Genomic DNA, 14,738 nt, shown 5'->3' with positions numbered 1-14,738 from the left:
TTGTCGAAATATATTTTTCTAATAACTTTGACGATTTTTTTTTAGGGTCTCGAGAAATGCTTAATTACAACTCTTATTATTTTTTTATACTTCGACGATCATTATAGACATTTCATCATTATGTACATTTCAACTTTTATGTTATTTCTTACCAGAGTATATTTGCTTAATTTTAACGATATTTGAAGGATTTCGAAAGATGTGCGTTTGAACTATTGAAATATTCCACAAGAACTATTTATTAAACTATTATTTATTACTAACATACATAAAATTTATGATACACGCCCGAATAAACGAAACAGTTAGATGTTAATTACAAATATGTTTTATGTAATTACAAGTCTTGTACAAGCCTAATAAAGCGAATATTATACTGAGCGTTTTGATAAACTTATGGATCCAGTACAACCTGCAACACAATCGACTTATTTCTTCCGCACACAGCACATTGCAAATTTAAAAGTTGCAAGATAAAAATGAAATTGGAAGACTTACCTCGATAATCGATTTCGAGCGTTGTTTAATGTATCTAGATTGTCCTTCAAGATATATTTTCGGATTCCTAACATGTACCGATGCAAGTACATGTCCCAATCCACGTTTCTAATATCTACTTCAAAGTTATCACAATCTTCCGACGCTCTTACAAATTTCACCAATTTCGTCATGTTACTCGAATAAAATTTCCACTCGTTCATCGCGAAGAACTCCCCGGTTTTGGCGGCGCGGTCGAACCGTTTGGCCACCTTCACCATTCTGAAAGGAAACGACGCGCGTTATATTTTTCGTTATAAATAAAATTGCCACGCGGTGAAACCGAGAGGAGATACTTACATGGGTTTGCAACCTTGGACCCGTAGTATAAGATCTACGATGAATGCAGGTAAAATGTGCAACGTGGCCACTATCATAGCGTGAATAAATTTATTTTTCCTGAATGTGAAACCTGGATACCACATCACATATTTCGATGGAGATTTTATGGCGTGTTTTTTCACGAGGTATCCAAATTCGCTCCATCTACAAGAATCATATCATCAATCATATCATCATCAATCATATATGCATATACGTATACAAGATAATAACACTATTCAACAAAAATAAAAATGCACAAAAATGAGAGTAATTATAGCTTTTTGGACGCTGAATACGATGACGTTTGCCAAATTGCTCTATCGTCACAATTTTGAGAAATTTGTGATTGTCATATTAGGAAATTTGTGTCATATTAGGATTTTCAGTCCTTAAAAAAAACTTGCTGTGTCGATTTAAAAAAATTTGTGAATAAAATAGGATCTGTTACATCAAAGTTGCGATTTGCATACGCCATTAAAAAATCTACTAAATGTTTTTAAATTAAATTATTAAAATTTAAAGTTAATTATAGATAGCGGAATCAAAATTTTAAAAAATATTTGAATTTTTATTACAATTTAAGTAGAGAATTAGGGTTTTTAATGCAATTTAAATTGAATTTATTAACTTTGACATATCAGATTAGTATTTAGCAACCTGAAAAACTATTAAATTGCGGGTGCTCGCACACATGCATTTATTTAAATGTTTTGTTATGTCTATTGCTGCATATACTCACGTAATCGGATGTACTGTACTGCTGGTACAATTGTAAATCTTTATCGTGTCAGTACGTTGCATGGCATTGTGCCAAGATGCGCAGATCAATGTATTGACAACAAAATCGACAGGTACAACGTCTATCACTAATTTTGCATTACACACGATACTTCTAACGGTACCTCTTCCGACCTCCGTCATTAAACCTATTAAATGTAAACAATTAAATGTGACATGTATGCTGATATCGACATGGAAATTTTTCAAGAACACTCATTTCTCGTTATAATAACTCGTTAAAAATGTATTAACTTGTAAAAGAAAATTTTAAAACATTTTTTAAGTGTCCATTATAGCAACAAACATTGTAAATAATCAATTATATTTATTGGATTTTTCCGGTAACTTTCAGGAAAACAAGTACAGTTTCTTCTCTCTATTATTCTTATCGTCGTTCAATATTTTACAGTGAAATGCCTATTCTTTCTTTAATAACCCGAGAAAAAATTTTTCATATATGTATATAATTATATATAAAACATATGTTCATATATGTATATGTTTTCTTTCTCTTGTATAATCTTTACGATTCATACAATTTATACGATTGTATAAAATTACGATTGTACCTGTAATACCGCTAACATTATCTATCCATCCTGGAAATGGCTCTTGATACGCGGCACCGACTATACTCGGTCGTACAATTGCGATCGGTAGGCGGTATTGCGATCCCTTAGACATTACGATCTGTTCCGCCAATCTTTTGGTGAACGTATACGTATTCGGATGTTTGCCGATCAGTCTCCTCTCTATTAGACCTATCGTCTCGTCGTCCAAATTTTCGCACATATCGACTACCGTGTACGGCTTCACCTCCGTGCTGTAACATTAGCAATATACGATTAAGCGCCTTTTAGCTCTATAATTCGCGTCAGAATTTAGGACAGAATTTTATTCTTAATTTTATATATGTATGTATTTTAGTATAAATTTCATACATACAGGGTGTCCCATTTTGAAAGATCCACACAAATATCTCAGAAACTTTGCATTATCTTAAAAAATGTTTTAAATAATTAGGTCCATGTTTTAAATAATTAGGCCATTAGGTGAGTTACCTAGATTTTGGGTCTGGGGCCCTACTGGGGCCAATATAGGCTCCTACTACTAAAATCCTACAACTTTTATTTGAAACATTTTTTTAAGATAACGTAAAGTTTCTGAGATATTTGTGTGGATCTTTTAAAATGAGACACCCTGTATGTACTTATATTCTAACTTTTTGAATGTACGTTTTTCAAGTCGTATCGAGTTTATTTTAGACAATTTATAATTTGAGCCAGAATTCAGAATACAATTTTATTTGCAATTTTACGTGTGTCCTGTAATACGAAAAACATTTAAAGAATCGACTTGACGAGACACGTAAAGATATGAATAAAATTTTGTTATTGCAGATAATCGGAAATTATGATAGATTAATTGGGTAAATATTATAAAACATTATAAGTTAATATTAATTAGGTATATATTAATAATGACATTAATTAATATAGATTAATAGATAATTTAAAGCGAGCATTTCTTTAGGAGCATTATTTTTTAATACCTTTTTACCATTTTGAATCCTATCGTAAACTGAACTAGATTACATAAAATGCAATTCGTATCATGTAAAATAAAAAAATGTACCCGCAATTTAAATATGTATTGTAGGGGACGATTGCAAACAAAAAATAGCTAATTTATTGAATGTACTTATAGTCTAGTCATTAGATTCCCCTTCTGTTCCGCTTATCGGACATTATGTTCTTGAAGAAAAACGCTTTGCTCGTATCTATGACCCGTATATTTCCATTCTTAACATTTTAATGTATATAAACGGGATAATTTAATGCATTATCAACCGGAAGCTTGATATATTAATAAGCTTTGTGCCGCCTGCGCTTATTGATTAGAAGTCTACTAATCGGCGACAAACCGATTCATTATTCTTATCACTGCATTTATTTGTCAAAATATACCGATCATCCAATAACATATTATTGTGAATATCATTTATAATAATATATTATCGCTCGACAATGTATGTCAATTTTATCTACCACGGGCGGTAGATAAAGTGTTAATAGTATCGCAGAAGGAAGTATTTCCGCGACGAAAATAATTTGATTGAGGTGATCTTGTAGGTCTACCCTCGAGATGAAAACGGTAGCGCGTTATCCGTGCGGCTGTCACGCGTGCTTAACTGACAGCTTACATGTATATCGATTCTTCAATCTCTCGTCGATCGGCATTACTGTAGGCCGTGCTGACGTGAATGACGCTAATAAGGTTTGTCATGCGCCCGCACAAGTCCAACATACGATCGGTGCCCATCGTGTTCAGATTAACGGCTATCTTCAGCGACTCGTTAAAGCGCACGGTGGCCGCGCTATGGAACACGATATTAACTCTCTGTATCAACATATCTCTGTCTTCAGGCTGGAGCCCCAGATCTGGCAGGCCTACGTCACCTTTCACAGGGAAGATTTTGTTCATGGTGCCCGGAAACTCCGATCGTATCCTGTCGAAAACCTGTCACAGAGAAAGAGGCACGTTACCGCTTCGTTTCGTAAGAAGGGTGCGAGGAACGCGCGGAAAAATATTGAACACAAAATTTTATATACTTATATAGAAATATATTATATATGTTAATTTATACTCATACACATATATTATTTATATATTAAGTAACAGAATAGAATAAAATAAAAAGAATAGAACAGAATAGAATAAAATAAAAATATTATTTATTTTTATATATTAGATATATATAAAAATAAATATAATAAATAGCATTGTATATTATTTACAATAATTGTTATATTTATATGTAATATCAAAAGTAATTACGGTTCAACATTAATATAATTTGAGATAATCGTGAGAATGGCGACAATCGCGACCTTTCGTCGTGCATTTCGATGACAACTTGACACTTTAGACATAAAGCTACGAATAAAATATTTAAGACGTCCTACACGAAGTTGTGCAAAATCGATATTACATTAATTTAACAAGTGTGTACGCTATTACGTCCATAAGAAATTTGGCGTGAATACGCTGCGATGAAGTTACAGAGGGATAAGATAAGCTTCTACACTCAAAAAAATGATTTTGCACCTATATAGCAAAAATTTTCTGGGTGCAAAAAATTAGCTAAGGTAGATAAATGATTAGCAAATACTGTGATATCGATTATGTTTTACACTTAAGGACGTTCACCGGTCCTTATACTAGAGAAAATCGATTTTCTATAGATATTCTTGAAACTGTGAATAGGGGTAAGGCCACCATGCAACTTTTAAAAAATCGATTTTTTTTTTAATTAGCTTAAAACCTTCCTTAAACCCTCAAGAATAAGAAAAAAAAGGTCTCATGGTCAGAAAAAATCTCGAACCGGCCGTTGAGGCAGACGAACTCCGCATCGATTTTTCGAACCGATCGCTGACTGAGGCTGCAAAAACAGCTCGAATTGCCTCAAAATCGGCCAGAAAAGAAGAAGAAGAACTCAACGTTAACATAGAAGACCATACGGTGCAGGCATCGCAGATTAAAGGTATAGTATAATTTTCGATCGTAAAATGAAAACTTTAAACGCGTTTTTCTCAAAACACCATTTTTCAAATCGGGCGAACCGATAGCGGCTACAAATCTTTATCGATTGCCTTCAAATTTTGAGGGTATCTTTATACATATATAATCTAGTAGACCACGTAGGGATTTTTCGATATGTTGTAAACTTTTTTTTTATAAGCAATTAAATATGAAATTTTTATGTGAAAAAATGAACTTTTTTTTCATATGCTCACCATTTTTCGAAAAAGCGGTATTTTTAAAATTCCCTACGTGGTCCAGTAGTTTATGATATATATTAAAAAATTTTTGGATTTTTGTTCCAGGTTCAAGTTTGGGGGTACAGCCGGTTCGCCCGTTTTGGACATCCAAAAAAACTCGTCGTAGAAACCGGATCCTGGAGCGGCCATTTTTTAATCAAAAATTTAAAAAAAAAATTTGTTTTGTACCTTTAAAGACACTTGATAAAGTACTTCATAAGAAAATTCGACAGCTTTTACTATACTCCTTAAAAAAATTCCCAAAATTGTCCTTTTTTTTACGCGCATGGTGGCCTTACCCCTTTTTAGGTGCTTTATGCGTGGTATAAATTTCTCAGTACCTCTTGCGGTATAAAAATCGAGATACTAAGCCTTAAAGTTTCAACTTTTACTAAATCTCGATTTTTATACCGCAAGAGGTACTGAAATTCATACCACGCATAAAGCACACCTAAATTAACGTATATTCACAGTTGCAAGAAATCTATAGAATTTCGATTTTCTCTAGTATAAGAACCGGTGAACGTCCTTAATCAATCTATATGACAGAGACATAATTTATACCTGAACTGTTTGTGAAATTTAGAAAGAAAGTTTCTCTATCGCCTATCCATGTTAAAGCCACTGTATAATAATCATATTTGTTATAAAGTTTGACTGTGGTACACAGAAAAGATTAACGGCGAGAGACAAAATAAACCTCACACCTAACATAGTTCGTATAATGCGCCCAATATGTCTAACTCTTTTAAAAAATCTCGCGCTCAACTGTTACGCAGTTATCGCGTGCAAGTCTGCGTCGGTCATCAGTCACTTCAGTCATTCAGTGATTAGTGGACAGCGTATGTGTTCGTAAAATTATTGCTAATAAAAAAGTGTTGTTGTAAACATATCCGGCTTCTAGCCGTAGTAGTTTGACCTTTTCCATCATTTGTGAATAGAAAGAGATAAGCTATGTTGGCCATCCCGCGCCTCTCTTTTTCTAAATTAATTACACTCGTTTATCATTCCACATCACTAAAAAAAAAAAAAATTATTATTTGTAAATAAGAAAATAGATTTCTTCGACTTTGGTTTCTTTAATTTAAAGAGGCATTGGGTACATTTAACAATAAGAAAACATTTTTCTGAATTTAAAATATTTTCTCGAAACCTAATACTTCTTTGAATTAAGGAAACTAAATTCAAAGAAATCTATTTTCTTGCAAAAAATAATTCTTTTTTTTTAGTATAGGTATCCTAAAAAGCTATATAATTATTATGGCTGCAGCTACAAAAATAAGTTAGTGACATCTAGAATGTGTTGTTATATATTATCTCGATGCTACAGTTATAATCGGCAGCTATATTTTTCACAAAGATCGTTCTAGCTGTAATATCGAAACTCATATTTATTCAATGCAGTGATTAAAATTTGGCAATAGGACCTAAATTTTCCGGAAGATATTACTAAAATGTTGCTGCTATAAATTCTATATGTGGCAAACAACATTCTAGCAGATACGAAAAATAGCAATAAATTTTTGTTGTGACACCTAGAAATCTACCTACATCAGCAAAACATTTTTTTGAGTGTACATCGAGAATTTCCGAGACTTATCCAAAAGCGAATGTTCCTAATATGAAACAAATATTTTTTAAATTCTCTTTAGACTAAAGCTTTTTTTGGAACAAGTAAGAAAGAGAAAATATTGTAACGTACAAAGTAAACATAAAAATTTTCGTTTTAAACGAGTTTAATTCTCGTATAGTCTTCAACGCATAAATAAGGTAAATGCACCTATTTGCGTCCGTGTAAGGGTTATAGCAGAATAGAAGACCAATATACGAGTATAATCTATTCCAATTTGATTAAAAATCATTACTGATTGAAAAATATATATTTCTTTATGGAAAAAAGCTTTTGTTTTGACAAATTGCTACATATTGTACCGGAAAATTCTAAAATTACGCGAAGGTATCATTGTACGTCGTTGCGTCCGCCTTAGTTAGATTAGTTTTCGAACCTATTTGCGTCCATTGCGTTGCCCCATTTGCGTCAGGACTTACCTCGTGATTATTTCTCAGGATCCGCAACAACGATAAAAATGACAGTCACTTTCACCGTCCGATCTACTAAGAATTTGCCCTCAGCGTACGCGTATACACAAATGGTCACTCACGGCGCGCACTATGAAAATTGAAACCGTGTTATATTTTTTTAATTTCAATGAAACACATTTTAAAATAGACGCAATTATAGAATATTGTCTATATTCTATATAATTGATTTTATTATTTTTTAATCAGATTCGGACGCAAATAGGAGCACGGACGCAAATAGGTGCATTTACCTTATGTGTGTTATGGCGAGTAGTGGGAAAGTGCCTTAATTTAAAGGCCATAGAAATTCTCGCGTGCGCCCTTTATGTCACGCGATGTAGGTCTAAATTAGCTCAATTAGCTCGATTTAAAGCAGTTCAATTATTCCGATATTTCTGGCGATAATAGACTCGAATAATATTTTCCTATTTGGCTAACAGAAAAAATTTGTTTATGCATCACTGAGCTCTAAATGCGATATACGCGGGAGTGCATATATATTATACATATATATAGGTATATATACGAACGGGATTGTTCAGTAGTTCTTGAAAACGTTGCTCGACGGACTGGTCCTTTTTTGGACGGATTAGAACGAAAATTGTGGCCACCAGGGGACACGAGCGCAGCAGCTTTTCCAGAAGAGCTTTTCCCAAGAAGCCAGTGGCGCCGGTTAAAAGGATCACCGTCTTGGCGAAGAACACGTTGATCGAATCTCCCCTCGGGTGAACTTTGTCATGTGCGTGCCCCGAATTAGTTTGTGCGTTCGTCGTACTCATCTTGATATCTGTTTCGAGCTCTACACAACTGTAAAAATTCATATTAGTAATAGAAAATAAATTAACGAAGCGTTTTATCGATATGACGTCTTTCTAGAGTATATAAAAATCGAAAAAACCTAACAAGGGGAGGACCAGGTAGTGCCCTCACCGATTTAAATAAATTTTTAATATGTTGTAGGGTTAACCCCCCACTAATTAATGGTAAAGTGGCACGATGCAATACTCGAGCATTCGCAAGATATTTGCATCGAAATTTACTTATTTAATCCATTCGCCAGGTCGATTGAGCATTTTTATCGAGGTTGATGGCTTAAGTTAATGTTTTTTTTATGTTTTTTGGGTCGTAGAACAAGAATCTGTAAATAGTTTTTTCGTAAGTCGATGCAATAAAAAGTTATTAACAATTTATTTGTTTAAATTGCCCTAGCGATCAAACTATACATCCTATAAAAAAATGAACTAGAGAAAATTTGTTCCTCTTTTAACGACGAACAAAATGGCGTTTGAATTTTTCCAAAATCTTCATTATTGACGGAAATATGTCAATTTTTAGGTAATTACTGCCTACGCGTCGCGGAGTACCCTAGGAGCAAAAAAGGATAAAAAAGGAGCAAAAAAATAAATTAAATTAAAATCAAAGGAGCAAAACTTGTGTGGTACAATTGAGCGCGAGCGCGCCCGCCTAGGGTACTCCGCGACACGTAGGCAGTAATTACCTAAAAATTGACATATTTCCGTCAATAATGAAGATTTTGGAAAAATTCAAACGCCATTTTGTTTGTCGTGAAAAGAGGACCAAATTTTCTTTAGTTCATTTTTCCCTAAGTCGTCTACAGACGATTCCGAGTCTCGACATCGAACTCGCGAAACTCATGTTCGACCGTTAGACGCCGTGCCGTCGTAAGCGGTGAGATCCCGACGACGGGCAGAGGCGCCGTACGGCAAACCGGGCTCGTGCGACGACCGGACCGCGAGGACCGGCCGCCTAGTAGTGTGTCACATTGTTTTGAGCCTTTCGACTCACGAGACTCCTACCCGAGTTTCATCGCACGGGCGCGAATACGGCGACGAGATCGCTGCAATTCGGCGCGTTAGGCGACAGGAGTATCCGGTGAGAAGCGCTCGGTGGAGGCAGAGAAGCGCTCTGCCCCCGTTCGGATAACTCCGTGTGCCGGGAAGCCGGTCGTGTAAAACGCTCGTCTTTTATACCCGGCGCGGCGGTGTTACGCAGTGGCGAGGGTAGCGACGGCGATCGCGAGCGCCGGGATGGTGCGGCGCATCGACATATAGTATGGACTGCGCACAGGTATAGAAAAATATGACCGGCGACTCACACCGGTGGAAGAAAAGAGATAGCGACTGGTAGAGGTCAAGCTGTCTTTTTTGACGTAGAACTACGTCTTTCTCCGCGGTAGGGAGGGTACCCACGGATGAAACAATTGAACGCGACTATGCAACGAAAACATGTCACACTTTGAACGTTTATATCTTCGAAACTAATAATCGTAGAGTAATCATTGACATCTCATTTTAAAGCTTAAGAAGTCCCATTTATGATAAAACAAGTCCGAACTCTCTATTTTTTACCGTTTAGATACAGTAGCGTTAGAAAGTTTAGTTAAATTTCTTGTAGATGCAACGAAAACATGTCACACTTTGAACGTTTATATCTTCGAAACTAATAATCGTACAGTAATCATTGACATCTCAATTTAAAGCTTAAGAACTCCCGAGAGAGAGAGAGAGAGGGGGGGGGAGAGAGAGAGAGAGAGAGAGAGAGAGAGAGAGAGAGAGAGAGAGAGAGAGAGAGAGAGAGAGAGAGAGAGAGAGAGAGAGAGAGAGAGAGAGAGAGAGAGAGAGAGAGAGAAATAGCTTTATTACCTTCTCGGCTATTTTATACATAAAATATTCTTAAATTAATTTATACATATAATAAGCATGGTTTTTAAGATAAAATATTTAATTTTGCGCACACATGTATTCACGTACGTACACTCTTACATACACGCACAAACACACACACACACACACACACACACACACACACATACTCTCAAATCAAAATATAGAATTCAGCGATAACAATAATAAAGAGGATTTACAAAATATTAAGCATGGTTGTGTGCGTGCACACAAACAAAAACACACACACACACACACACTAATTCACAAACACAAATACGCTTTAAGAAGTTTAGGCGACGTTGATAAAAATAAATGTTGACATCTCATTTTAAAGCGTAAGAAGTTCCTATTTATGATAAAACGAGTCCGAACTCTTTATTTTTATCGTTTAGATATAGTAGCATATACGCGCACACACACACACACACACACACACACACACACACACACACACACACACACACACACACACACACAAACACACACACAAATTAAAATTTAGAGTTCAGCGATAAGAATAATAAAGAGGATTGACAAAATATTAAGCATGGTTTTGAAGAAAAATATTTAATTTTGCATAAATATGCATGTACGCACGCACACCCCTATATACACTCGCCCGCGCGTGCACACAAACAAAAACACACACACAATTTTTTTCGAAAATTACTGAGAGTATACTACGTTTTCTGCCATTGATCTTCTTCGAGCATCTTGCGATTCATGTTTGATTTCTCTAAACATCGAATACTTTATATAGATTGGCGAAATTTGCAACAAATTGGGGAGAACTGGAATATCGCAATGAGTTCTTATATCTTTAGTTCCCTTTTGAAATGTAAGTAAAATTAATATAGACGAAAAATATAACAATATTTGAAGTTTTGAAAAATATCGTTTTTCAGATATTGATTGATATGTTAACTGTGAGACAGCTATAACGAGAAAAGAACAAACGATCATACAATTCTTTCAAAAAAAAAACATCATAAAGTGTACAGCGAGTTTGGACAAAGATTAACATGCGAGCATTCTGTAAGCTTTATTATTCAAGTAGCGTGGGCATTCTAACTTGAATTATATGAGTATCTTATGTTTTCTGACATAAAAGTAAATATAGAAAAACATGTATTGTTTTATTTCTTTAAAATAAATTTATGTTTAAAAAAATCAAACTAGCACAGTAAACAACTGTGCCGCAAACACGTAGAACTACGTCTACTGCACAGTATGGGCACAGCAACAACTGTGCCGCAATCAACACATAGCACTACGTCAACTGTCAATGATGATGATTGACGTGATCAAGGAAGGCCAAGGCCCACACCGGGATGTAGCGCCGAGTTCATCATCAGTGACAGTTGACGTAGTTTTACGTTGTTGCTTAAAAAATAAACAAAAATATAAATCAAACAGACACAGTAACAACTGTGCCGCAAACATCGGCGCTACATCCCGGTGTGGGCCTTGGCCTTCCTTGATCACGTCAATCATCATCATTGACAGTTGACGTAGTGCTACGTGTTGATTGCGGCACAGTTGTTGCTGTGCCCATACTGTGCAGTAGACGTAGTTCTACGTGTTTGCGGCACAGTTGTTTACTGTGCTAGTTTGATTTTTCTATCCAGTGCGTACAGACAAAGAGGGAACGAGGTAGAGGTCAACTCTACCGGACACTTTTTGAAGGCTTTCATATAGGGATCGCGTAGTCCATACTATATGTCGATGGTGCGGCGGAACGGTCGGAAAATACGGCGTCCCGACGCCGCGATCGCGTTCGGCGGTCTTCAGTCGCGGTCGGCACCGCTCGGCGCGTCGCGGCGGTTGCCGCGGCAAGTCCGTTCGCGGGCTTCCTAACGTTACATGCTAGCGTTTAAAAGAGTGTGGGCATAACGTGCCCTGTCTTCGCCCTGCGGGTGGTCGGCCGGGCGGTCTCGGCGGGATGTTATGCCGGAACGATGCATATTTGGGGGTGAATCGTTACAAACCTCTATAAAAATGCTCAATCGACCTGGCGAATGGACTAAATAAGTAAATTTCGATGCAAATATCTTGCGAATGCTCGAGTATTGCATCGTGCCACTTTACCATTAATTAGTGGGGGGTTAACCCTACAACATATTAAAAATGTATTTAAATCGGTGAGGGCACTACCTGGTCCTCCCCTTGTAAGTAACAAGTGGTAGACGTAATCTTTGTATCTCGAAAAATCTCGAAAAAATCTAAGCAGTAGTATTTTTATTTCCAAAAAATTAAAACCCAAGTGATACACATCACAAAATTACGTTACCTTATCAAAGAAGAGTCGCGCTTCAAGTGATCTATTACAATTACAAAAAAGAAATGATATCTCTTTAAATTACAGCGCCAATTACAGAGAGAACATATATATTGCCTCAAAAAATAATTGTTGCACTACTTTAAAAAATCTTTACATTGTGTCAATTAGAAAAAGAATGTATGATAACAATTTTATAAGATTAAAAAATTTTATTTAAATTTAACAAGGGAATACAAGATATTTAAATACAAAATTTACATGTGTATTTTTAGTGGTCACAAAGAATTACAGAGGTAACAGTACAAAATAAAAATATTTTATTAATTATTTAATCCAACGAGGGAATACAAGGTATTTAAATACAAAGTTTATATATGTATATTTTTCAATAAAATAAAATATTTAATTACAAAGAATTACAGAGGTAACAGTACAAAATAAAAATATTTTATTAAAATACATAAATTTTTCTTGTAAAAAAAACTTGGCGTTGCTAGACCTTGAAATTTTAAATAAATAAATAAACTTATCCTATACTTAATGGCAACTGATTCAGCACGAAAATAATATACCGAAGCACAATAGGCTTCGAGTTCGGAATGCTAGAAAACAACAACACTGTTCCGTTCGCCAAGGTGACGAGTAACGGATGGCTCGGTTCGAATGCCTACACGAAGGCACGACGGAATATCCACGAGAGGATATTCTTCAATACAATGTAATAAAGGAGGCGGGAAATACAGCCTATCGCACGCAAGGATTGTACAATTAATAATAAGATAGTTGTATCATTAGATCGGCACAGGTACCCGGTTACGACTAGAAATGCATTCGCGCATTTATTTAAATCGAGTTTCAGCTGCACATGACACGAACAATGACTATGACTTCTTAATTCGACTAGAATATATTATTATGCCGGGGACCAGTGCCCACTAACAGTACTCTCGATCGATGACAAATATGTTAGCGAGAATTCCTACGATCGGAAATAATGTGTATTTTGAGTCGTGCGGCAAGCAGACCCAGCAACTACGAGGGATCGAGCAGCGCGAGTCTCTTTAGAAAAAATTGTCTACGCGCGGCCGGCCCGTGACCGAGCGCCAAGGCCGCCGACTGTTACACGGAAAAAAATTTAGCTAAATTTAGTCGTAAAATAGGGATAACTAATTTTTTTGCAGCAAGAGCTATATTTTTTGCAGCGAGAGCTAAAGTTTAGCAATAGTAGCAAAACCTTTTGTTCTCGCTGCAAAAAAATGTTAGTTATCCCTATTTTACGACTTATTTTAGCTATAGTAGCTAATCTTTTTTTTCCGTGTATGCAAATACTTATGGTCGGCTCGAGAATATTCGCGAGAGAATATTCTTCACTATGATATCTATAAATCGTATTGTTCGCACTATAACGAAAATGACGATTTGATCGACGCGAGTGTAATTAACGGCAAGAGCGATCAACGACAATGGCGTGCAACGACAGACTCCGCGCGAGTATTCTCGTCGCGAAGCGAAACTACGTGAAGATTGCGATCGAGAGATAGCGCGGCGGACGAAGGAGTAACAATATCGATTAATCGTCAATGCAATCGCGCGTACGAACTATTAAACAAGCAATTAACGACAAGAGCGATTAACGATAATGGCGTGCAACGACAAGATTCAGCGCGCGGATTCTCGTCGCGAAGCACCACGTGGAGTTGCGAACGAGAGATATCGCGGCGTACGAACGATTAGCAGCACCGATGAATCGTTAATGCAATTGCGCCATCGAAATTATTAAGCTTAAGCAACATTTAGGAAACGAGCGAAAGGTCGGCGGTAATTTCTAACGCGATAATCCGGCTCGAAGGACCAGCGTGAAACTGTGTAACGTGATGATAGAAAACGAATAACATTTTTATTATGATTACGGTCAGTTATAAAATATATCTATATTGTGTTAATATATTGATTGAGTAAGTATTAATTTTATAAGTTCTCGAATTATTATAACCAGTATAATTCAAGAAAGTATTTCTTACACGGAAAGAATGGTTTTGCTGAAGTATCTAAAAATTTAGCTAGATACAGATTTGAAAATAATTTTAATGAACCATTAAAATAATTATGTAATTCAAACTACACTGTAAAAAAAATCTGTATTAAAATTAATATAAAAATGTAGGAAGTTTTTATGCATATACCGTATATGAAATTTCAAATACGAAGTTGAAATTTGAAGGAGTG

General features: G+C 35.8%; 1 protein-coding gene and 1 long non-coding RNA gene across 2 annotated transcripts; one reads left to right on the top strand and one right to left on the bottom strand.

The window, feature by feature from the left end:
• Positions 1-221: 221 nt before the first annotated feature.
• LOC139774973 (putative fatty acyl-CoA reductase CG5065) lies at positions 222-8,365 on the bottom strand. Its single transcript, XM_071710590.1, has 7 exons — positions 8,075-8,365; positions 3,845-4,161; positions 2,211-2,464; positions 1,601-1,787; positions 838-1,023; positions 499-759; positions 222-412 (listed from the first exon to the last, which is right to left on the bottom strand). Exons 1-7 carry the CDS (start codon positions 8,363-8,365, stop codon positions 313-315), a joined length of 1,596 nt encoding a protein of 531 aa, XP_071566691.1. The 3' UTR covers positions 222-312.
• Positions 8,366-9,713: 1,348 nt separating this feature from the next.
• On the top strand, positions 9,714-11,358 carry LOC139772697 (uncharacterized). The gene is made up of 2 exons (XR_011718187.1): positions 9,714-11,069; positions 11,137-11,358. It is a non-coding gene; the product is annotated as an uncharacterized lncRNA (long non-coding RNA).
• The last annotated feature ends 3,380 nt before the right edge of the window (positions 11,359-14,738 follow it).

The sequence above is a fragment of the Temnothorax nylanderi genome, unplaced genomic scaffold (assembly GCF_030848795.1).
Source record: "Temnothorax nylanderi isolate EJ_2023f unplaced genomic scaffold, tnyl_v1.0 TNYL_tig0004_pilon, whole genome shotgun sequence".
NCBI lineage: Eukaryota > Metazoa > Arthropoda > Insecta > Hymenoptera > Formicidae > Temnothorax > Temnothorax nylanderi.
This window is presented reverse-complemented; position numbering and strand designations above follow the sequence as displayed.